At 42.0% G+C, this 23157-nt stretch overlaps 1 protein-coding gene across 4 annotated transcripts in view; it reads right to left on the bottom strand.

Moving 5' to 3' along the window:
• Nucleotides 1-9066: 9066 nt before the first annotated feature.
• The window catches only part of LOC147439530 (Aldolase-type TIM barrel family protein), a 67041-nt gene continuing 52950 nt past the window's right edge, over nucleotides 9067-23157 (bottom strand). Inside the window, exons 3-7 of one of the 4 annotated variants that reach the window (XM_086485349.1) lie at nucleotides 11800-11895; nucleotides 11460-11605; nucleotides 11145-11373; nucleotides 9858-10107; nucleotides 9067-9346 (exon numbers count right to left, since the gene is read on the bottom strand). In XM_086485349.1, the coding sequence (XP_086341475.1) occupies nucleotides 9877-10107; nucleotides 11145-11373; nucleotides 11460-11605; nucleotides 11800-11895 (702 nt within the window). In that variant the 3' untranslated portion in view covers nucleotides 9067-9346; nucleotides 9858-9876. Of the gene's footprint in view, nucleotides 9457-9603; nucleotides 10108-11144; nucleotides 11374-11459; nucleotides 11606-11799; nucleotides 11896-23157 lie in introns of those variants that run through there. The other 3 variants (XM_086485350.1, XM_086485351.1, XM_086485347.1) reach the window with 3 other exon arrangements.

The raw sequence follows: 23157 nt of genomic DNA, 5'->3' as shown, positions 1-23157 counted from the left end.
TTATAAAGGGTAGACCATGCAACACAATCAGAAGGACAAGCAAAAAGGATTTAATTAAGCTCAAGGCTATTTTTCTCATACTCATAAAGTTTGTAGTTCAACCTTGGCAAGAACAAAACCCACATAATTTTAGGGTAATACCCTATTATTAACAAATCGGCAATAACACGACATAGAAAAAACCAAAAATCAGAATGAAGCAATAGTTTACATGTATCTTTTAAAAACAAAAATTTGGCATCGACCTAAGATGCGTTATTTTGTTCAACCATCTCCAAAGTTTGAAGCTTTAGGAGGGGATACCACATCACCCAACACTAGTTGTGCAGAACCAATGTAGTAACAAAAAACGTATCCTCCACTAACTTTCCCAGACATACATGACACATATCAAGGCTAACTAAGGGATGAGAGATCAATGGGTGAAAATACCATGGCCCTTATACACATTAAAATACACACTTTTATGAATCAAGGCTAAGTGATGAAAGAGAAATTCCCTCACCTGTTATTATGGCAACATCAAATCATTTCGGCAGCTACAGATATCCCACCTTGTAGTATGCAAATCATACAACCAAGAAAGGCTAAAATCCCCACCAGATCTTGTTAATACATCATCATAGGTATGCTCAATAGGCAAGGACCTTAACTATACTATTGTTCAAAATATGCACGGCCCATTGTTGGTACAAGGGAGCAAGAGAGAGCGGGAGAGAAACGAGAGAGGTGAAAAGATATGGAAGGGTCAACTTACACATTTGGGAGTGCAGAGTGAGATGCTCAAGGAAGTCAGGAGGGACATCAAAGCAAGGGATAGCCAGCGTGGGTTCTACCAAAACAGCTGCATGTAAAAAATGAAGTTTTCCTCATACCAAGCAGTAAAGGACCCGATTATTGGGGGAAAATTTTATATTGTAAGAGTTACCCCAATGGTCACCTAATTCAGAAAAAGATCCCATAGGGTTTAAACCCATAAAATGTGGAAATGTCAATTGCCCATAAGACAAAATCACCATCTTTATTATGCTGAGTATATGCTAAATCCCATAGGGGTATGAATGTTAGGAGTATTATCAAGTTTAATTAGGTGCACTGCTAGGGTTGAATCCCACAGATGGTAACCACATTAGGTGCATTGCAAGGGTTAAATCACATCACCTGCTCAATAAAGTTGGATCATTTTGTTGAGATCCAAGTAGATGAAATAAATCGAGTGGTATGACAAGATACTCATTGGTTCAATTAAGTCAAAAAAGGCAATACCAACAGTTACCAAAATAAGATAGAGGCAACTAACACAACCCTAGAATCAAGAGCACTCAACTAAAAAAGGTTTTTTTTTTTTCAAAAATAGAATAGGCTAGAGAAATAGAAAGACAAGCTCAAACATGAGTACAAAGCGTAGACAACATCATTATGTATGAAACACGCGGCTTTTGGCAGGTTAGTTATCCAATGTGGATGGCAAACCAAAGAGCAAAGGTCGAGTCAAAGTGATAGTGCTATAGAGGCATAAGCATGACATATTAAATAAAGGGTAAATGAGTAATTGTGGAAAATATCTTGCTAGTAAGACACAATAATCATTAGCTATATCAATAACTCACGTGTCAATGTGTGTAGTTGGGTGAAGCAGTCATAGCCAGATGGCGACCGTGTGTGTGTGTGTGTGTGTGTGTGTGTGTGTGTGTGTGTGTGTGTGTGTGTGTGTGTGTGTGTGTGTGTGTGTGTGTGTGTGTGCGCGCGTGCGTGCGTGCGTGCGTGTGCGCGCACATACACGCACAAAGTAGATTTGGGTGAAAAATGGTCCAAAATTTTAATTGAACATTTTAAGAGGAAGAAAAACAATAGAAAATAGTGTTTAGACTATTGCTTGCATTATCCCAATAGGAATGCCTTCCCTCTCTCCACATATTGAAGAAATGTCAAGAGACTACTAAAAGTAGGATAGGAGTGGCGGCTGTATGGGTACAAATGTCATCCAACCAATGGTCGACATTGGTGTCAACTTGTAGCACGAGATTGTTGTGATGATCTTTGGTCACCCATGTGTATGACTTTTGATACAAACTCTGTGGGTAAGTGAATATACACGCGGGGCGCATGGTTTGTGATATTGTTGAGCACTACGGCTACTAAACCTAAGGATGCAAAGGAAGAAGGCAATGGAAGGGAGAAGAGGGAGGTAGGGGAGAGGGAGGGGGAGAGAAGAGTGAGAGAGTTATTTTTTTGGAGGGAGAAGAAAAATTCAAAAATCGGCCTTCTAGTGAGTGTAAGTAAAATAAAAAGTCAAATTTTATTTTTTTTATGTATATAGGTTGAGAGGAACTTTTAAGTAGAAAATAGGAGAAAGGAAGGCCAAATTGGTATCTAGGGAGACCTTCCTTCAGCCTAAGGCTGCTAACCAAGCACATTTCTTTAGGGCCTTGAAAATCTAGAAAAGCCAGGGCTATATCCACTCACTCACAAACGAGAAAGGGAATACTACACAAGATCAGGATGAAATGTCTAGAATGATGTCGGAGCATTTAAAACAAATCATTGGCCAGCCCGAGACCCGCTCTCTAAAAGTGGAAGAGGCCATAGCGAGCTTGCTTGAGAGTATCAATAGAAAAATACACCAACCAGAAGCCAATTGTCTTGAGCTGGCCTTCTCGGAATATGAGTGCACTCTTGCGTTGCGTGCTCTCAGCAAGGAGAAATTCCCTGGTTGTTGGGATGGTATGACCACTAAATTTTTTAAGGAGTTTTGGGCTGACCTCAAGGACCCGATCACATATATGGCTAACCAAGCCTTTGTCGAGGGGTGGTTGGATCCTTCTGTGAAAAGAGGGCTTATTAAGCCTATTCCCAAGCAGGTGTTTTGCTCGCATCTTAAGCATTGGCGCCCTAGAACTATGATGATTGTGGCATATAAAGTCATTCCCAAAGCAATTTCTCTTAGAATTGCTCCCCTTATTGATAGGATAATTATCCCCATCAGCACCGGTTCATCTAAGGGAGGTCGATATATGCAATATATTGGCAGCAATGGTTGGCATTGAGTATGCGGCCTTCATGAAGCAGGAGTGCATCTCGCTCCAGCTCGATTTGGACAAGGCATACGATAGGGTTATGTGGTCCTTCATTAAATATGTCATGAAAGCTGTGGGCTTTGGGCCTCGACTTTGCTACCTCGTTCACACTCTAGGTACAGGCAGGCGATATGAGCTCTTGTTCAATGAAAGAATTGTGGGCTCCTTTGAAGTTAGGAGATAGATCAAGCAAGGATGCCCCCCAACCCCTCTTATGTTTACCATTGGCTCGCATCCCCTAATTACGATGCTTGAAGCTACTGCTGTGCGGGGAGAAATTCAAGGTTTAACTCTCCCTGGCAACGATCAACCTCGTCAAGATGTTCGTAGAAGAATCCCTCCTTTTCTTGAAAGCCTGTCCTCACGTTCTCAGGAAAGCGCTAGAGATAGTCATACATTATCTGTGGCTTTGGGGTCGAAATGCAGTATCGAGAAGTTGAGACTAATTTCTCTTACAAAAAACGACTCATTCGACCCATCAGACTGGTGGGCTGAGATTATATCTAAAGGGAGGATCTTTCGACATTTAGGTGCACCCTTGGGGATGGACATCACCCACAAGCAAAGATTTCACTGGGTTCTAGAGAAGATACATAAGAAAATGAGAAAGTAGGAGTTTGTGTTTCTTCCCTTCCCGAGTCGGATAAAAGTGATCAACTCATGTATGCTCCCTTACATTCCCTTCACTAGCCCTCTCCTCAAAATTGCCAAGTGTAATTGGAAGGAGTTTTTGAAACCTTTGAAAAGATTTTTATAATAGAACAACCCTAAAGCCTCGACACCATAGCAGTGGGCAAAGTGGGAAAATATAGCTCGTCCAGTTACCCAAGGTGGCCTCGAAATCCTCAACCATGTTGTCCATGTTGTGGCTCTTTGTGCCAAGTTTGTGGTCTCTATAACCAAACAAAAATAGGCTTGGGCTATCATGACCAAGGAAATGATTAACAAGTCGAAGCTTTACTATGAAGGTGGTCAACGGAAAAGGATTGAGGTTCATGACAAATTATTAACCCCAGGGTGGTCTAGTCTGAAAATCGGTGGCACAACGGGGGAGCTAGTGCAAAAGTGCAACTGAGCGGCACGGGTTCTGGAATGGGGGGAATTAATCAGGTACTTTCAAAACTCCACCTTGCATTGGTTCCTCTAGCTGACAAAAGCATTTGGAGCTAGCTTGAACTCTTACTGGAGAGAAATTGCTAGAAGGCTGAACAATAAAGAACTCCAGTGGTGGCCGATCCATTTTGGGATGATAATAGCAAGCGCTGGAAAGCTTCTAACTCTCTAGCTAACCAGCTTCAACTGAATGGCATGGAAAAGGTACTGGTATGCAGAGCGGTTGAAGGCCTCGACAACAACGGATGCCGATTTGGGAATACACTTTCAAGTGGAAAGCTTGGAAATGGCCCAAGAGTAGCCTTTTTTTCAACCTCACGCCAAGAACATCTATCAATAGCTCATACACAAGGATGATTTGTTCGCCTCCTTGAACAAACAGTGGAAAAAACAATGGTTGGAAGCCCAATGGGCTTCAGTCACGATGAACATTTGGGGGTCACTATGGCCCCAATATATGAAGGTGTTTATGTGGAAGGTGTTATGGGGGGCCTTGCCGACAGGCATCAAGATCCAGGCACGGGGCATTGGATCCGATAGGTGCTCAGGGTGCCAAGGGGCTAGCAAAGACCTAGCACACATTTTCATGGAGTGTCCGACTATTAGAGGAATGGCGAGGAAGGTGTGCAAGTGGATACAAAGAACATGAAAGATAGGGTTCTTCAAGAAGGATATGTGTCTAGGGGGGAAACAGTTTTAAAGTCCTTCCCTTCTTGTTTGTACCCAGATTGTTAGATTTTGCTTCTTTCATCATATTTGGAAGGTAAGGAACTGCCGCATCTTTGTTAACGACCTCTCTGTGGCTAGTTTCTCAGTGATTGTACAAGAAAGTGCGGAGCTTATATATGTGATAGGTAAAAGGCACAACTCGGATGACTGGCTCAAGGCAACCCGTGCCGTTCAGACGAGCCTTGTTATGTAATTTCAATACCTCAAGGCTCGGCATGAGCTTGCGGTTGGTCTGTAATTTTTCTCTGTCATTCTAATATAATCGCGCAATTGTGAGTTTTGCAACAACAACAACAAAAAAGTAAAAATGGGGTTTTTTTCTTATCATTTTTTTAGCTTGGGGTTATGCACATTTTTTATGATGTGGAATTGGAAAGGGATGGAAGGGGTAGTTAATGCCACAATACCCTTTTTCTTCACTTTCAAAGAGCTAGAGAGAGAAAGGGATCTTTAGGAAGACCACAATCGGCTCTAGAAAAAAAGGCTAAAGAGTCCTACTTAAAAGTAGCCTATTGAATGCACTTGTCCCCCAAAGTCTACACAAAATTAGCCTTCATCCCTTAAAATTAGAGATTCTTACAAGGCCCATGCAAAGTTCATTTTTTTCCTAATGTGAGCTTTTCTCCATCTTCACATGCATTCTTGCATCCATGTTTCCAATACTGCGCTCTTGAGCTTCTCCTTCATCTTCTCTATCTTTGCATGCATTCCTATAACCATATTTCCAATATAACTTATGCATGTTTCCCATCAAATCGTGCACCAAGTACCAATGGATATCCATCATCAACCAACGTAAAGAAATACTATGAATGTGGGAAGATGAGTCACCTTGCAAAGGATCCCTTTACCATCAAGCTCATTCAAGATGGCTTTTTTTTTTTTAAAGGAGCAATAGAAAATAAAAACAACAACAAGGGCCAAGGTAATAGAGGATGAAGAGCAAACAAGTAGTGGCATCAACCCTGTCTACTATAAGCCAAATAGTGATGTGTTGTACAAATTGAGTTTACCCTCTTTCCTTCGGCGTCTATGCTAGAATAGGTTTTATGCTTTTAATTGGTCCATTGTGTCAACTACTAATTTCCTTCTTTGAGGAGGGTATTGTACCCTTTGTGTGACATCCATTGTTGCCTTGGTTGGTCCAACAAGGAAGGATTCATCAATCTCCTCATAGATCATAGTCCAAAGACCAAGGGAAGGGTTCTTAGGGATGGAATATGGCCTATGTCCCTTGTGGAGCCTCCCATATGTAGTTAACATACCCGTCATGCATGTATTCATTATCTATGTCCATGGATCACATGTGAAAGATCAAAGTCTCAAAAATTGTGCTTCCCAATCGCAATTCCCTTTCTGTCTAGATGGTTACAAATTTTATATGGTTACATGATGCAAGAGTATGAGAGAACATCATTACGTAGGCCTATAGTCTCTCCCTTCTCGTATATAATAAGCTTAATATACACATTTATCAATTTATTGAAATGTTTTTTCTCTTGACGAATGTCTCTCCTTCTCTCTTATCCTACCTAACTCTTTCAAACATTTGATATTGAAACCTCAAAGATAGTTGCAGGACAACATAATCAAAAGTGAAAAATGTCCAACAAAAATGGGAATAGGTTTATAATTTTAAAAACAATTAAAAAACAAGCAATTATAGACAAGCATCTGATAGAGATTGAGTAAAAGAATTTATAAGAATAACGATGGGTACAATAAGTATTTTTATGTGTATGTTTTTATAAAAGAAGCTTCAATATATTCGTGGTTTGAACCATAGCAATGTGTGGATGATGCGTGCAAAAAAAACCTAAAAAGTACCTCACTTCACACTATATAGAGATTCACCTACATGCTATTTTGAATTTACAATTCAAGCTAGGCGTATGGATGATTTGCAAAGTCTACACGAAATTTAGTGGGGGGGCTTTGTGTGGTTGTCACCAATCTTCTTCAAAATCATCTTTATCTAATTGGCCTCATTTTTTCAAAATCCACTGATTATATGGGACATACAAAGAAGTTTTCTCTCAATAATGCCATTCTTTTCATTTTGTAATTTGTAAATTATGGATCTATTTGGTCCTTGAGGGTCAATCGGTATTATCTACAAACCCCTATTGTTTTTGTTTGCAAGTGAAAATGGCCTAAATTGATTTGATACAAATGTCAATTTAACATCTTGCTCCCAAGAGCTTTCATGAAGATTTCAATAGAGTTGTCCTTTGCAGGATAATACTTCAACTCCATCTCCCTCCAAAATAAGCTTGCGCGAAAAGTGATACTAAACTTTGTGTTCTTTGTGCTCCAACATACAACATAGAACTTTGTGACACTGCCATGCAAGTGGACTTGCAACAAAGCAGCATGATCTCCTGCAATTGGACTAATCCTATTTCTCCAAAAGTCTACATAGATAGAATGCCTCACATATACAACAAAACTTGCAGCATTGTAAACTTGGAAAAATATCAGTTATATGTCAAAGATCTCTTGATAGTACAACAAGAAAAGACTACTGGTTTTTCCCTCCATCATCAAAGAAGAAAATAATAATGTCAAAGATATCTCGATACTCTATGTTGCATATGCAATCTAAGTAGCAAAAGCAAGTAACAATAGCATGTCAAAGTTGACTCTATGTTGCCTACCTAGTCTAAGCTAATTTATGGTTTCACCACCTCTCTTATACATAATTCCATAGTATAAACTTTCACTAGTGTACCTTAGTACTCCTTCCATTTGCTTCCTTGAGATTTATTAGACAGCTTTTTTGATGCACTTGTTGGTTTTCAAATGTCATGTATTAGTTCCACATGGATAACTTAATGCTCCCATAGGTCTTTTGTACTATTTTTAGTTGAGACATCTCAAAGACGTCAGGCAATGAGATAGCGTAGTTCCTCTATACGTATAAATTTGATTTCGCTTTCCTCTACCCATAGAATTACAATGTTTCATCTCAAACTCCATGAGTAAAGCTTTTTTTTTCATTTTTCTTACATAATGCTATTACAATATCTGCATAATAGCAAGCATTATGTGTGTCGTGCTCTTCAAAAATCTAAGCTTGCATTGTGAAACCTGTTCTAAAAAAATTCTTATGAAATACCTATGAATCCATTGATTTTACATAGGTGAACTATGGATATTACTTCAGCCCATATAGTACCTTTCCTAGTCTACAAAATTCATTTTTCAAGCATGTTATATATAACCTCAAGTGGTAGCACAACGCAAACTTCTTCTTAGAGATAGCTATTTCATGAATTTGACCTCTATTTTTCTCCCAATCATATTTATGGCTATGCTTTTTGTGCATCAAGGACTAGAGTAATATCATTACCTTATGCTTATTCAATTATCCTTTGGACGCCTTATGTACACATCACATTCTAATCGCAATGAACTTCTTTGAACAACTCACAAGGTCCCAAGTGTGACTATAAATGATAAAGCTCTGTTTCCATAGGTTTCATCCATCCTTGAAAGCTACCAAGCTCCACCACTTTTTGTATATAATTAGCTACATGCCCTTGAGCCCATCTTTGGTCTTGTATTGCTTGGGTCCATAAAAGTACTCCAAGAAAAACCACTTCTAGATAACCGGAATTTATCTCTAAATATAAGGTTTTTATCCAGAGTTTATACTAAATGACTAATTTTTTACCTCGGTGATTAAGGTTTAATGAAATTGCAACTAGGATTTTTCGTTTTCCACAAGGAAATCTTCAAACCAAGTTATATGAGCACTGATCCATAAGATACAAAATAGCTTTTGCCTAATGGCATGATCAGGCTCATCTAATTCTTCTTTTTTTTGGGTTTCCATTTACACAACGCATGAGTCATTTGACTTGCAACAAGTCGATGTAGCTGATGAATGAAGTTTTATGGGGTACAATAGGGCTATCGTCCTCCTCTTAATGTAGTCTCTCCCTTGAATACCTGGTTTACAATTATGATGCATCTTCGTTGGGTAGAATTGTGCAGTTCAGAACCAGCGCCATCATCCAAACGCATTGGCAGACATCGCATTTTGCACCATTGGCAAGGATAGCATATTTTTCAAGACTATGTTGAAAATTATTTGAGGACTGCAGCTATTAAAAAAATTCTAGGACCGAGGTAGGATAGTACATTTACAATACCTTTCACAATGGATATATCACTATGAGCAATGAGGTACACAATGTCAATTACTTTAGACAAGCCTTCAAAATGACCTAGATAGGAAGGTACTTCTATGATTCTAATCACAAGGTATAAATATTTACAGTATGCTAAAGCCCACAATTTCTACCTTTAGAAAAAATATGACATTTGTCCTTTTTTGGAATAGGATAAGTTATGGGGCCTGTTTTTATTTAAGGTTGAGAGGGTCAATTTATTGTATGGTTGGAAAGGTCATTTTCCGAATCCTGCAAAAGAGAGAGGCTATCTTAGAACCTTCTTTTGTGATCTTTTTGCAAGAGAGTGACTCCAGTTTTTGCTCTTGTTGTGTAATGTCAAAATGTGAGATAGTATAGGCCTGAAATCAATTAACCGTGTTACGTGCCAATAGGAGTTTTTACTAAAACAACAATGAAGGATTTCAATATTAGTTGAATTGGATGTATAGAAACTGACATGTAGGTAGAAACTGAGAAGATGTGCAAATGTGCTAAACACTAAAGACTCCAGCAAGATGCAACTTTCTAGTATAGAGTTGTTCAGTATAAAATTTGATAGTATATATTCAAAACAGTTTGTACAAAGGCCAATCTTCAAGGGACTTCAATTAGGTGATCACCAATGCAGCTTTTTATCCTACATTTCAAGATTGTACAGGTGAACTCGCAAAGTATTCAGCTACTGTTCATATATACACTCAGACATTAGCCTATCGGCACCACTTCTAAATAAAATACCCGGGTGTTATTCAATACTAACCTTGGACTTAATCCATGCTTCAAACCATAGTTGTAGTGTGCAGCTTGCTGGTTGAGGTTTCAACAATACCCATCAGCCGCTGCTCTATGATGTTTTTGGCACCTTCTACTAAGCTTCTGACCACCATAGCAGCAGGCTGTATATCCTTGATGAGTCCTACCCCGGCGCCTGCATACATTACCATATTTTCCACATGGCCTCTTGCAGATTGATTTGGAGCCATGCCTGAAAATCTAGAGACGACTTTTCCCTGGGCACAGGACAAGAATTCAGTAATGAGAGCTTTGACCCAATTCAACAGAAAAACATGCTATGATTGGGCAACAAAACCTGTTATGTTTTAGAAGTGCTCAAGAGACGACCACGAATAGATTTTTGAATCATCTCTAGTATAGTATGTATACCTAAATCAATGCAGGAAGCCCGCATTCATCTTTACAAAGGGATGAAGGCCACGTTTGACACTCACGGTAGCCATCCATGAGACAATATGACCATCAGCTCCATCAGGCATTGTAATTACTACATACTATATCCCCATCAACATGGGTGTAGAGCTAGGTATCAATACATGCCCCCTGCAAACCCCACGTGCATGCACACAGAAACGCACGCATGTGCCTGCAAGCATACATCAACAGGTCCACATCCTAAGTTTCTGTGATAGCTCTAGAGATGCGGGGCAAACTCAGCAGAGAGAGAAAGCACATCATTCGATCTTAACACAGACGAAAACTGAACATTGAAAAATCAACGTCCCATGTGCAGTAGCCCTCCTTCCTCTTCAAAAGCAGCACCAGCAAGAGACACTGCACATGAACCAGCCCTAACAGATAGGACACAATACAAAGGTAGGATTGTGCAGGTGCTTATGGCTGTCCAACGTGGACAAGGCCCACAAATTATAAAAGATCCCTACACGCTATACAATGGGTGGCCAGCACAAAGCAGCACAAACTAGCCATACACATAGCTTGATCACCATATGATCCAAATTAGCCACTCTAAATAAGTTCATTTTCAAAGCTCAATAAAATAATTCAGCTGAATCCTAACCAACAAGATTAAAACTATGTAGGCTCAGTGGCCACGAACGTCACAATAGTTGTGGCCTTCCTCCAAATATTAAGATTGAAGCTTTATAGAGAAGTGAGAACTTTCAAACATGATCTAAAATGTATACAAAACTGTTCACCAATGAATGTGCACGAAATGAAACTGTATATACAGCAACTCAAACTTGTACATGGCCATTGAAGTGTCACAAACCGAACAAAGTCAACAAACCTGGCCATACACTATAGTTTGACCAATTGATGGCTGCTGTAGCTCATTTTCGTCATCTCGAAGCTCGTCCTTCCACTTCAAATAGAAAGGAGTCTTAATTACTCGGTGTGGAGCACCAGGCCATCTTGCTCGCCCAAAAAGTGAGGTATAAACAGTGTCCCCATTTGAGGCCTCCACTAATTTTTGCTTGTACAAAGGGTGTGCATTTGACTCCTCTGACGCAACAAACCTTCAAAAGATAGCAATCAGATTTTTCTTTCTTGTTCACCATCAATTACTAATTCCGCAAATGCTGAAAAGGTAGCCTGTGCATACCTTGTTCCAAGGCAAACTCCATGTGCCCCTAATGCCAAAGCAGCCACATAACCACGTGCATCCACAATGCCACCAGCAGCAATTATTGGTATGTGCGTTCCCCTAAGAGAGTCTACAACCGCTGGAAGAAGCGAAGCAATTCCTTCCTGTGTCATCCAAACACAACCTTTCAGTTCAAAGGAGAGAAAAGAAGAGTATGGAAGTCTTGAATTATCTTTTACAAGGATGGCAACAGAGAAATTTAAACCTGAGGTAAAATAGATGTTGTCAATCTTACATGGTACAAAAGATACGTGAAAGAAGGGCGTTCATGGAAGAAAAACGTAAATTACATGGGTACCTGACCGATCACATGCCCTCCAGCCTCCACTCCCTGAACAATCACAGCATCCACCCCAGCAGCGACTGCTTTTTGAGCTTCAGAAACACTACCAACCTGTTCATCATTCACAAAGACACAAACTTATAGCCTTTGCCACACAACAAAAACCCAACATTTTGAATAAAAGCAAACTAGAAACGTGAGAATGATGATATGAAGCATGTGACTTGTCACCAGTGTGTGACTACTATCTATCCTTTTTGTTGATTTCTTTCTTATTATCTATTTACTTTCACTTTTTGGAAACACCCCTCGGGAAATCTAACTGCCCTGCATTGCATAGCTAGTGTGGAACTGTCCAGAGGGAGTCCAGGCCTGAGTGCAAGAGAGCACTAAGGTTGGACAAGGACTATGGTTAGCCAAGTGGGGTCATTGACTAGCCAAAGTGGAATCCTTTGCTACAGAGGCTACATTTCAATTCTGGGTGTGGCCAGTGTACAAAGAGGGTCGGATGATCTAGAAAGATACAATGGCAGCATCTCCTAAAATTTAGGGAACTGCTATTTTGGGACCTGAAAATGTGTTGGCGTCATTACCTCCGGAATGACAAGGGGAACATTTTCTTACTCTGCCGTGAAGTCAACTGGGCAACCGGTTGGGAGATTTTTAGGCGGCAACCCCGAAACGGGAAAATGCTTATAAATGTGCCAAGTGGCACCTTCTGGTGCACTTGCCTCATGCAACAAGAGTTGGCGCTGAATTTAGGAGGGGGAGAGCCTCATTTTCAGTTTTGTCACAGGTTAAGAGCTATGGAGTGCTTGCTTTCCCTCTTATGCACAGTGCGGTGCCAGGAGTGATGCCCTGCACGCTACGCACTGCCCTCTCTCTCCCCTTTGGCAGTATGTTATGCCCCACTAGTGGGCTCTTCATTTGACCAATGTACAGTTGTGTGGGTTCATGCGCGATTGCCGAGGCAAGAGCCTCTTGCACAGGTACTGGATTAGCTAGCGGCTAATCCCCCCGCAGGTACAGGTGAATTCGGAGAGGTTTCACGCCAAAAATCTCGTCCGATTCAAAGGGCAAGTAGCCCTACAGGTGCGGGAGCTCGAGGACTTGCTACGGATGCAACCAGCACGCAAAACGGAGCCCGAAACAGTAAATTACAGCCTGCTGTGTATTTTGCAGGTTTAGGGTTTTGGCCCTAAACAGACCCTAAAACCCCCAGGAGGTTCGGGGACGCAAGGGGACCGCTGTACAGGCGATCTGGCGCATTTTCAGGGCTGAAAACAGAGAATTCAGCGTGCTGCAGATTCTCGCCAGATTTTGCAAAGTGCCCGTATGCGTCGGGAAAGTCAGTCAATGCGTGGGAATACTGACTGTGAAGTGTCCTAGTACAGTTATGCTGCCGAAATCAGGCCGGAACAGTGGAAATTCAGCGGAGTTTGTGCGGGGCAGCTTGTAGGGAACCACAGCGTTTATTCCCTCTTTTGAACAATAAAGAAATACCGAAAGGGGCACCTAAGTTAGGGGCCAATCTGGTGTCGGTCTACTCAAACAGGTGCAATCTAGCAGCCTATATCCCTCTCCCCTTTGTTGTGTCTTGAAAGTACAGGTAAAATAGACGACTAATAATGGGTGAAAGCTAAATCAAGGTTTAAAGTAAAGTCTACCGCCTTTTTTGGATTGAACAGGCCGGTTTCATGACTGGCGCCTAAAAACCTCGCAATTTAAAAAAGCATGTAGGTTCACAGTTCTTCGCGCAACGAAATCAAAGCAGAGCACCATCAGTGGTCTCCACAGCGAAAACGTAGCCATAAGTCGCCTTCCTGCTAGCTAAACACCTGCAGCTGAAACAGCCCCTTCACAAGCTCTTGATTGCAAGGCCGGCATCGTCAAGCAACGGTTGTGATACCATCTTAGACTGTAGCGAAAGGTGTGGTGACACAAGAGCAGAGGAGAAGAAGAGAAGTTTTAACCTCATAGGAACAATCCTAAGAGACCTCAAAGATCTATCCGACGAGGCTCGAACACAAGACTATTATTCAAGAGGAGAGGGGAAGAGAGAGAAAACGGGAGGGGAGAGAGAGAGATAGATAGATAGATTTTATTATCGTCCCCGGAGGTCAAATATGACCTATGGGACCAAAGTTACATGTGATGTAGTATGTGTATGGTTGATGAGTGACTCTCAATGCTCCAAAATTGTGGTGATGAGAGTCGCAATGGAGAGCCCACACTTTGGCTGGGAGAGGAAAATGTGTAAGTCTAACTTATGGCTGAAAATGTGAGAAGCAAGTTCGGATGTGACCAAAAGCTGAGCATTCTAGTAGTGTGTGGTACTTAGACTCTCGAACTTGCAGTGAGCATAATGTGCACAATTGATTTGACTCTTCTCCATTGCCCCAACACCCTATCTCACATCGAAGGAAATGGGAGCTAAGCCGAATGGCTGCGATAGTGCGTATCACCGACAAGGGGATAGGCTCAAGCATGTGACTGTGAGTACGGTTTTCTCTTTCAGCGAAGAACATGGTTTTGTAGTTGGGGGCAATATGGGTGGTGTAATGTATGAAGCGTGACCCACCGGATTTCTCCCAAGCCGTAATACATTGGCGTTGTAGAAAAGTTTCATTCACTTAGGAGTCAATTGAAGCATCATGTACCAAGTGTAATGCATCCCATCTCCCAAACCACTTCTTTATGTCTTGCATCCATCCCATGCTCAAGATCTTGCTTTTATGCGTCTTTTGAACTTTTTTGCTTGCTTCCCATGCAATTGTAGGAAGTCGATGTGAGGGTTTTAACGCATCTTTATCATGTACTCGACAACCCTTTCCATGCCCATAACCTCAATTGGAAGACATCCCGACTCAAGAAGTAGGAGCATATATGGTGTTTGTATCTTCACTTGAGAAATTTTGTGAGAAAACGCTTTTGGACATTCTCAAACTCTTTTCAAGTAGACTTTGATATGCTCCCGTCCCACACTTCAACTCCATAAAGAAGAACCGGTGTCACCAATGCATCAAAAAGATACTTCTTGAGAACCCAACACTTGATGTTTCCCGCATTACACATGTTCTCAAATACATAATATGCTCTCTTTTCCGCTTCCAAACGACGCATAACACATTCATGCCACTTGTGATTCGATAGAACCTCAAGGCTAAGGTACTTAAAGCTCTCAACAACTCCAAGTGTCTCATTGTTGCACACAATGCATGGCTTCTCCTTATGGTTGGTTTTCACAAGCATAACCTTTGTCTTGGATTCGTTCACAATCAGCCCACTATGCAAGCAAAAGTTCTCAAGGACAACCATAAGCTTTTGTGCATCTTCTAAAGTGTGTGCTAGAAGCACTACATCATCTGCATACAACAAAAGCATGATTACCGCATTGCAAATAGTGACCTCTTCAATGCCTTCTTCTTGCATAAAGTCAAGTACCATTTGTTCCAATTGATCGATGCATAGACCAAAGAGAGTTGGTAACAACGGACATCCTTGTTTAACCCCAATAGTGCTTACCAAAAATTCTGAATTTTCTCTTCCCATGCGCAATTGACAAATCACCTTCTCATAGATTCGAGAAACCGTAAGCATAAACTCACTTGGCACTTGGAGTTCTTTCATCCTTCTCCATAAATTGTTACGTGGAATCGTATTAAAGGCTTTCTTAAAGTTCACAAAACAACAATACAATCGCTTGTCTTTCAACCGACTTTCCTCCATGAGAACATGAAGAGTGACAAGATGATCAATGGTGCTATGGCATCGACGAAAACCCGCTTGTCCCTTTGCACGCTTGTCATTATCTTCAGCCCAATTACTCAATTTCATCTCCATTATGCACCCAAACAACTTTCCCATAAGAGACCCAATCATTATAGTCCGGTAGTTGTTTACATTCTTTACATCCCCTCTTTTATGCAAAGGCTTAACCCAATTAGTACTCCAATCATAAGGCATACCATGTTGAAGTGCAAGATTGAACATATCACACATCCACTCATGGGTAAAATCTCCCATCCAATTGATCATCTCCGGCTTGATACCTTGAAGATCTCCCGCTTTGCGAGTGGCCAACTTTTCAAGCCCAACGCATACATCCTCAATAGTAAAAAAAGAAGTCATGCATGGGAGTGAACCATAAAATGGCATTTTTTCAACATTTACTTGCTCATATAATTGCCTACAATGTGTGTACATATCCACAAGACTCAAGTTACCAAAATTCTCAACCCGCTTGCCCCTCAAGTTTCTCCAAAATCTTATGTGCTTTTTCTTGGACTTGAAAAAGTTTTGCTTTACTTCCCATCTTCTTCTCTTCTTTTGAATTAATGCCTTGTATGTATGCAAATGACTTTGATAATTGTCTTTGTCCATAGTTGCATCAAGCTTTATCAAGGATTTTCGAGCATCTTGACATTCTTTATCAAACCACCTTTTGCGTGATCTATCTTTATTGATACCATGGAGATGCTTTACAGCAAAGCATTCTTCGGCACAAGAACAAAGAACTTTCTTGAAAGCTTCCCATTTAGTTTCCAATGATGCATCATATTGAAGTTTCTTCATGCATAAATTTTGCTCAACCATTTCAATGTACATTGGTGCGCGTTTGAAATCCATACATAGTTGTGGTTGTGGGCCTTGTTGAAGAAGAAGAACCCTTGCGAGTGCCGGAAGACATTGTATGTAAAATAAGAGATGAGAGTCAATTTTCTTGAACCTATTCACTTTGGAAATGCTGTTACAGAAAGAGAGAGAGAGAGAGAGAGAGAGAGAGAGAGAGAGAGAGAGACCTCAAAGATCTATCCGACGAGGCTCGAACACGACAATTATTCAAGAGGAAAGAGGAGAAGAGAGAAAAACGGGGAGAGAGAGAGAGAGAGAGAGAGAGAGAGAGAGATATGAAATGAAATGTTATAAAGGCCAAAATGACCTATGAGACCAAACTGATACAATCCTTGTGGATCTAATCCAATGTCTGGGTACAAAAATAAAATGAAGTAAAGTGAAAGACTAAAACTAAAAGACTAAAATCGTCAGACTGGAAATCATCATCATCATTATCCATGTCCGAGGATGCCCAGTGTCACAAACTGCTGACGTGTCAAGCCACTGAAGAATGGAGCCAACTTGCAGATCCCGGCCGAGGGCCTAAACCCTTAGTAAAGAACCAGAAGCAGCAGAATGTCACGTTTGTGACTTAGTTAGTTACATTACATACTTACTCATTGATGCAGATATGTGAAGTGACATGCCAAGCAGAACCCCTACGCTTGGATATTCATGACCCTTCGCCTACGAGACGTGCCTCTTCACCAAAAGCCACACTCCTTCGACGACTGGTCACACCCCTTCGCTCTATGGGTGCGACTCTTCGACCAATGTAATGGAAATGGCCTATGAACTTAGAGAATAGCGGAATTAAGAGAATTAGAGTGAGCAACTTTGAGAGCATAGATGGTGGACTTAATTGGTAGTAGCAACTTAATCATAACGCATAATTAACTAGGCATGAGCAATACCTTTGCGAGAGAGAGAGAGAGAGAGAGAGAGAGAGAGAGAGAGAGAGAGAGATTTTAGAGAATATGACAACAGTTGAGGACCGGATTTATGTGGAGCCGGTCCCCCCTCCAAAAGGCATTTGTATTATAGATTCTCTCATTAAGAGAGACTTGGTACAATACAATCTTTGTGTTCCTTGAGACCTCTTTGGCATTATGGAGATAGAAGCTTCATATACCAAGCTTTTGCATAATATCAACAATCAATCTTAGCTTGAAAACAATCAAGAACTCGTGAACATCATTAGTCTGTGTTCCCTAAATCATTTGAGTGCATGAATATGTATACTTTTATGCATCAACTTGTGCCTAAAGCAGCAATTAATCTACCTTGCAATATAATTAATCTACTTGCATTAAGTAACTAATCTACTTGCAATAAACCATTAGCCTTCTTGCAATAAGCATAACATGCACTTTGTAGAAAGCATTAACTATCCCAAGCCTCAGTCCCAAGACCTCAAACACCTTCGAAGGTGGAGAGAGCTAGCAGGGAATGAGGGTAGGGAAGAGGAAGAAGAAGTATTCCATAGGAGAAAGAAATAATTCCTCACTTATCATCACTCTTCTTGCTTAGCATACATAATAGCATAGTAATGAAGATGGAGAAGATGGAAAGCTTAAGCATTGAAGCATAGCTCTTGGTTTGCATTCCATAGCCAAGAGTGTTGGTGTAGGCTCTCAACTTGTCAAGGAGCTTGGAGAAGGAGATGGAGCTCTTGCACCTTGCCTAGCACACAATGAGAGTGTTTGTGAGTGTGTGTGGGTGAGTATACCCCCTAAGCAACCCCCTAGCTTGCTTGGGTCGACCCCCCCTTGTAGCTCATGCTTGAAGCTCATTGGACCCCTCCAGGCCTAGCCAATCATAAGCAGGAGGCATTACAAGCAGCAAGGGTAGCCTTGAGACAAGTGTCCCCCTTTCCCCTTTGAGAGAGAGGACTTGATAAATGCAAAATCTATTAATTAAATCCCCTAAATTATCATTGGACCCCTTGGGTGGCCAACCAATAGGCTTTAGGCACACCATGAGGGCAACATGAGGAGGAACTTGACAAGTATCCCTTTTGCTTTCTTTGTACCATGCATGTCTTGTGTGAGTGTGGGTGTTCTCTCTCATCCCCCCTCATGTAGGGCTCGCCCCCTCCTTGTAGGGATTGAATCTTTGACTTTTTGACACCTCAACCCTCATGCATAGGCCCAATTCCCACCACAAGCTTGGCCATTAAGCACTTTAAGCTTGGGCTGGGTTCTCACCTCAAGTGCAACCCTAACATCTCAAGCATGTCAAGCACCTCAAGCATCTCAAGCACCTCAAGCACCTTAGTCATCAAGCAGGACAAGCACCTCGAGCTGGGTCGGGTTCCCACGCCTCAAGCTCAGCCCTAGCTTACCTAAGGTCAAAGGACTTTTACACACATTATTGGAGGTCTTCAATGAAGCTAACCCTAAGGTCTTATGCTCCATTGGTTAGCCTTGCTCTTTGATAGACCATCTCTCATTTGGGCTCCTTTACCATTGGCCCCGTGTTGAGATAGATCTATAAGCGCATGTCTATATCTTAACCCTTGTTCCCGTTTATTCTCCCACATTAAGTGATCAATTTAATATGATAAAATCATTTGGGTTGGTTAGATATTAGTTTTTATGTCAACCAATGGTTGCAGCTCTTCACTGAAAGGATGTGTCTTTACGTCTAAAATCATGTCTCTTCACCAGGAGATGTGTCTTTTCATTTGTGTCTCTTCGTCTCCTATATAAGGAGCCCTTGTATCACACATTCAATGAATTAAACACAAAGTCTTCTGAATCTTGTTTCCGAGTTCAGTTCAAGTTTCTTAAGTCTTAATCATGAGTTTAAGTACTTAATAAAGAATTATTACCTAGAATCCTCATAACAGCATATGGACATACTCCTCTTGTGCCTACGAACTTTGTTCTTTAACACAAAGTAGCGTTTGCAGATCAATTGGTTCAAGAAATGCAAGATGTCCTTCTACAGATTCGAGATAAATTGGTTCATGTTCAACAAAGTTATCAGAAGCAAGCAAATAAGCATCGTCGTTATGCAGAATTTAAAGAAGGTGACTTGGTTTTATTGTATGTAGCACCTCATCGCTACAAAACAGTGAAGTCAGTCTTCCCAAAATTGCGACCTCGCTTCTATGGACCTTTCAAGATCATCAAGAAGAATTCACTTGTCAGCTACAAGTTAGAACTTCCGCCTTCATGGGGAAAAATTCATCCGACTTTTCACATTTCTTGGCTCAAACAGTATATTCAAGGAGATTCTCATGTTGCAGACTTATCTTCCTATGTGCCAGAAATTGAAGATGAACACGTTATTCTTGTCCTAGAAAAGATTCTCAACGTTTGTCAAAAAGAAACAAGACAAAAGATCATAACTGAGTTTCTTGTTAAGTGGATAGACTTGGATGATTCAGATTCTACTTGGCAAACTGATGAAGAAATGCAACAATACCCTCACCTCCTTCAAGAATTCTTCGACAAGCGGCAGACTTTCATTTGACACACGGGTTTTATTTTAAGAGGGAGGGAATGTCACGTTTGTGCCTTAGTTACATTACATACTTACTCATTGATGCAGATATGCGAAGTGCCATGCCAAGCAGAACCCCTACGCTTGGATGGTCACGACCCTTCGCTCAAGAGACGTGCCTCTTCACCAAAAGCCACACTCCTTCAACGACTGGTCACACCCCTTCGCTCTATGGGTGCGACTCTTCGCTCAATGGTTGCAACCCTTCGCCGAAAGGATGTGTCTTTACGTCTAAAGTCATGTCTCTTCACCAGGAGATGTGTCTTTTCATTTGTGTCTCTTCGTCTCCTATATAAGGAGCCCTTGTATCACACATTCAATGAATCAAACACAGAGTCCTCTGAGTCTTGTTTCTGAGTTCAATTCAAGTTTCTTAAGTCTTAATCATGAGTTTATGTGCTTAATAAAGGATTAGTACCTAGAATCCTCACATAGAAGAAGTTTTACAAACTTGCAAATTCTTGCCGAGTGGTCTATTTATAAAGAAGAGTTCCCACCAACTTATGGGACCCCGTCCAATGGGGCCTAAGTGACCTGAAGGCATTAAAAAGTAGAGCGTGGCCAACCGCGCGCGCACACACACACAAAGCGTAAAAACTAATGACGTGGCAGCTTGTATGGAATCCCAGATTTCGCGTTGACATGCTGACGTGGCAGTTGTACGGACGTCCGTAATTCGCACTGACATGCTAACGTGGCAACTATACGGATTTCCGCAAAACGCACTGGCAGCTTTTGGATGCTAGTGCTTTTGGGGCCATATAATTTTGAGTTTGACTGCTTTTCATGTAACTGCATTTCAAGGCCAAGGGCCTTTATATATGTGCAGAGGGCTCATTCTCTGACACACTTCAGTACGAAGGTGCAGAGGGTGGAGTACCAACATTGTACCGAGTTCAAGCAATATAAAGAAATACCGAAAGGGGTGCCAAGGTTTGGGGCAGTGCTCTCTTAGGGTGGAATTCCGCCACTCCCCATCTCGTGTCGTCTATCTCTTTTAGTTTAGTTATTATTTGAAGTACTTGAAGTCATTCAGTCCTTTCTTTTCTATCGGCACGCGTCTCTTGTGACACCCGACATCGGCCGTTGTCCAAGAAAGTATTGCATCGGTAAGTGAAGAGCTTCGTCAATAACCGCCTCTGTAAATAGTCGTACTGGGCGTCTCCCATGTCGTGCTAGAATAGTTCTGATTCTCTAGTGGAGCCTCCGTCGATGTCGAGGTCGCCCCCGTAGACGTGGGCGTCTAGCTCTCCCAGCTTAGTGGCTCTGTCCACTAATATACCTCTGGTAGAAGTGGGCTCTGAAGTCTGCTGTGAAGCATGCTCATCCAGCTACTAAGTCCCTGCTCTAAAGAAGTCAGTGATTTCCCTCCGTGAATGTCTTTGTCACATGCACATCTAAACCTACGTGCATGTGCTATTCCTACTTCTAGGGTTTAGGTAGCCTAGGAAGTGTTCTGGCACCTTTGTGAGCCTGTATGCAGCGTCGTAGGCCGTGCATGTCTAGACACTTAGAGTAGCTGCATACCCTCTGATTGCACACCTAGCATGAGCATTTTCCACCGCGGTCCGCATGGACCCAGTTTTGCAACATGTGAACCACCTCTTATAAAGTCATTTTATTGTAAGTGACTTTATTAATTTATCAAAATCGTGGGGCTTCATTTTGATTGCTCGACCCAGCATTCTAAACCTACAAAAGGGAGGTAGGGGGCGCTAGCAAGAGACAAGGGACACAAGGAGGGCAGGCACCCACAGATCGGCAACACCCTCAGGCATCTCTAGCGTTTTCTCAGAAGCAGCTGAGCGTTTTTGCACCAAGAACACCAGCGTTTTCAGCATTGAGGACCAGCATTTTCAGATCAGCCCTTCACCTAATCAAACCGCTCCCATCCGATGGCAGATCCTCGCCGGTTTCTCATCATCGCAGTAGATCATCTATCGTTTCCAGTTTTCAGCCCAGATCAGCCAGCATTTTCTGTTTTCAGCCTCTAGACAATCAGCGCTTTGCAGTTTTCAGCTATTGCAAGCATGGACAGTAGCAAACCAACCCTTGCCTTGAAGCAGTAGCAGATTCACAGCAATAGATCTTAGCGTTTTCAGATTTCATCCATTAACAACGTCATTGTCGTCGACATCGTCGCCGTCAAGTACCACAGCATCTAGAAGCATTGTACCAGACTTTGTGCAATCTAAAGCAAATACCTCTCTAGCAATAGAGGGGGGGGCCCTTGGAGGGGGGTTTGGGACCCCATCCGGTGTCGTCTCTCTTTTTTTTTTTTGGGAAAAATCAGGGCTGTATATTACTGAGTACAATATAATCCCCAGCGGATGCCAAAATAGCCTATCTCGTGGGGTGTACAAGCTGAATGTAAGGGTGAGAGCCACTATAGTGACAACTCGACTAGAACAATCTCATGGTGGTCTGTATGATGAGTGGAGGAGAAACCACTGAGGAGGTGCATAATGCCATTAACATAGCCAAAGTCCCTCGCCGATAACCAGTCGAGGTAAGCATAAGAGCTGGATCTGTGTCTGAGCCCTCGTAGAAAAGATGCGGTCCGGGCATCGGCATCAACCAGGAGACAGATCCCCAAGTGAGAAATCCATGCTGAACACCAGCTCTGCTAAGTAAAGAGCAAACTGCTAGCCACACTACATGAGAAGACGAGCATGACCAAAGACAGTGTGCAGGTGACTCAGGTAGTCACAAAGGACAGCGAGTACATAACGGATCATGACCCATAAGTCCCAACTGGAAGTCCTGCATGTGCAATCATCCACATGAAAAAAGAAATACGAGGAGCCACATGTAAATCCCAGATGGCTGACCAAAATTGTTGTAGATAGGCATGGGAGAGACCTGATTGTAACCAGAAACGCATACGAGTGGGCTGCTCTTGGTGCTGTCTCATCAATGCGAATCTTCCAATTCTGACCGTGTACTCAAAGAATGATACATGTGCACCGGTGGGGTTAGAGTGAGGCCAATGCCACTCTCCTGGGTCCCAATAAAGCTGAGATAGGGCACGACCCTCCCACATCCAAAGCCTCCAAAGTGCAGCATCAGCGGAAGCGAAACGGGGGTCAACACAACGACGCTTCCCACGGGAGCCAACTACTCGTATGGCCTCCCATCGAGCGCCGCGGTAGACAAGGTGCGGAGAGGTGGTAGCATATGTCAATCTAGCATGCATCCCCGGAGAGTAGTCAGTCTCAACTGTGAGCAGCATGGTGTCAAAACGAA

The sequence above is a fragment of the Adiantum capillus-veneris genome, chromosome 16 (genome assembly GCF_014529385.1).
Source record: "Adiantum capillus-veneris isolate H3 chromosome 16, ASM1452938v2, whole genome shotgun sequence".
Classification (NCBI taxonomy): Eukaryota; Viridiplantae; Streptophyta; class Polypodiopsida; order Polypodiales; family Pteridaceae; genus Adiantum; species Adiantum capillus-veneris.
The sequence above is the reverse complement of the archived record's forward strand: the minus strand, read 5'-3'. Positions and strand labels throughout refer to the sequence as shown.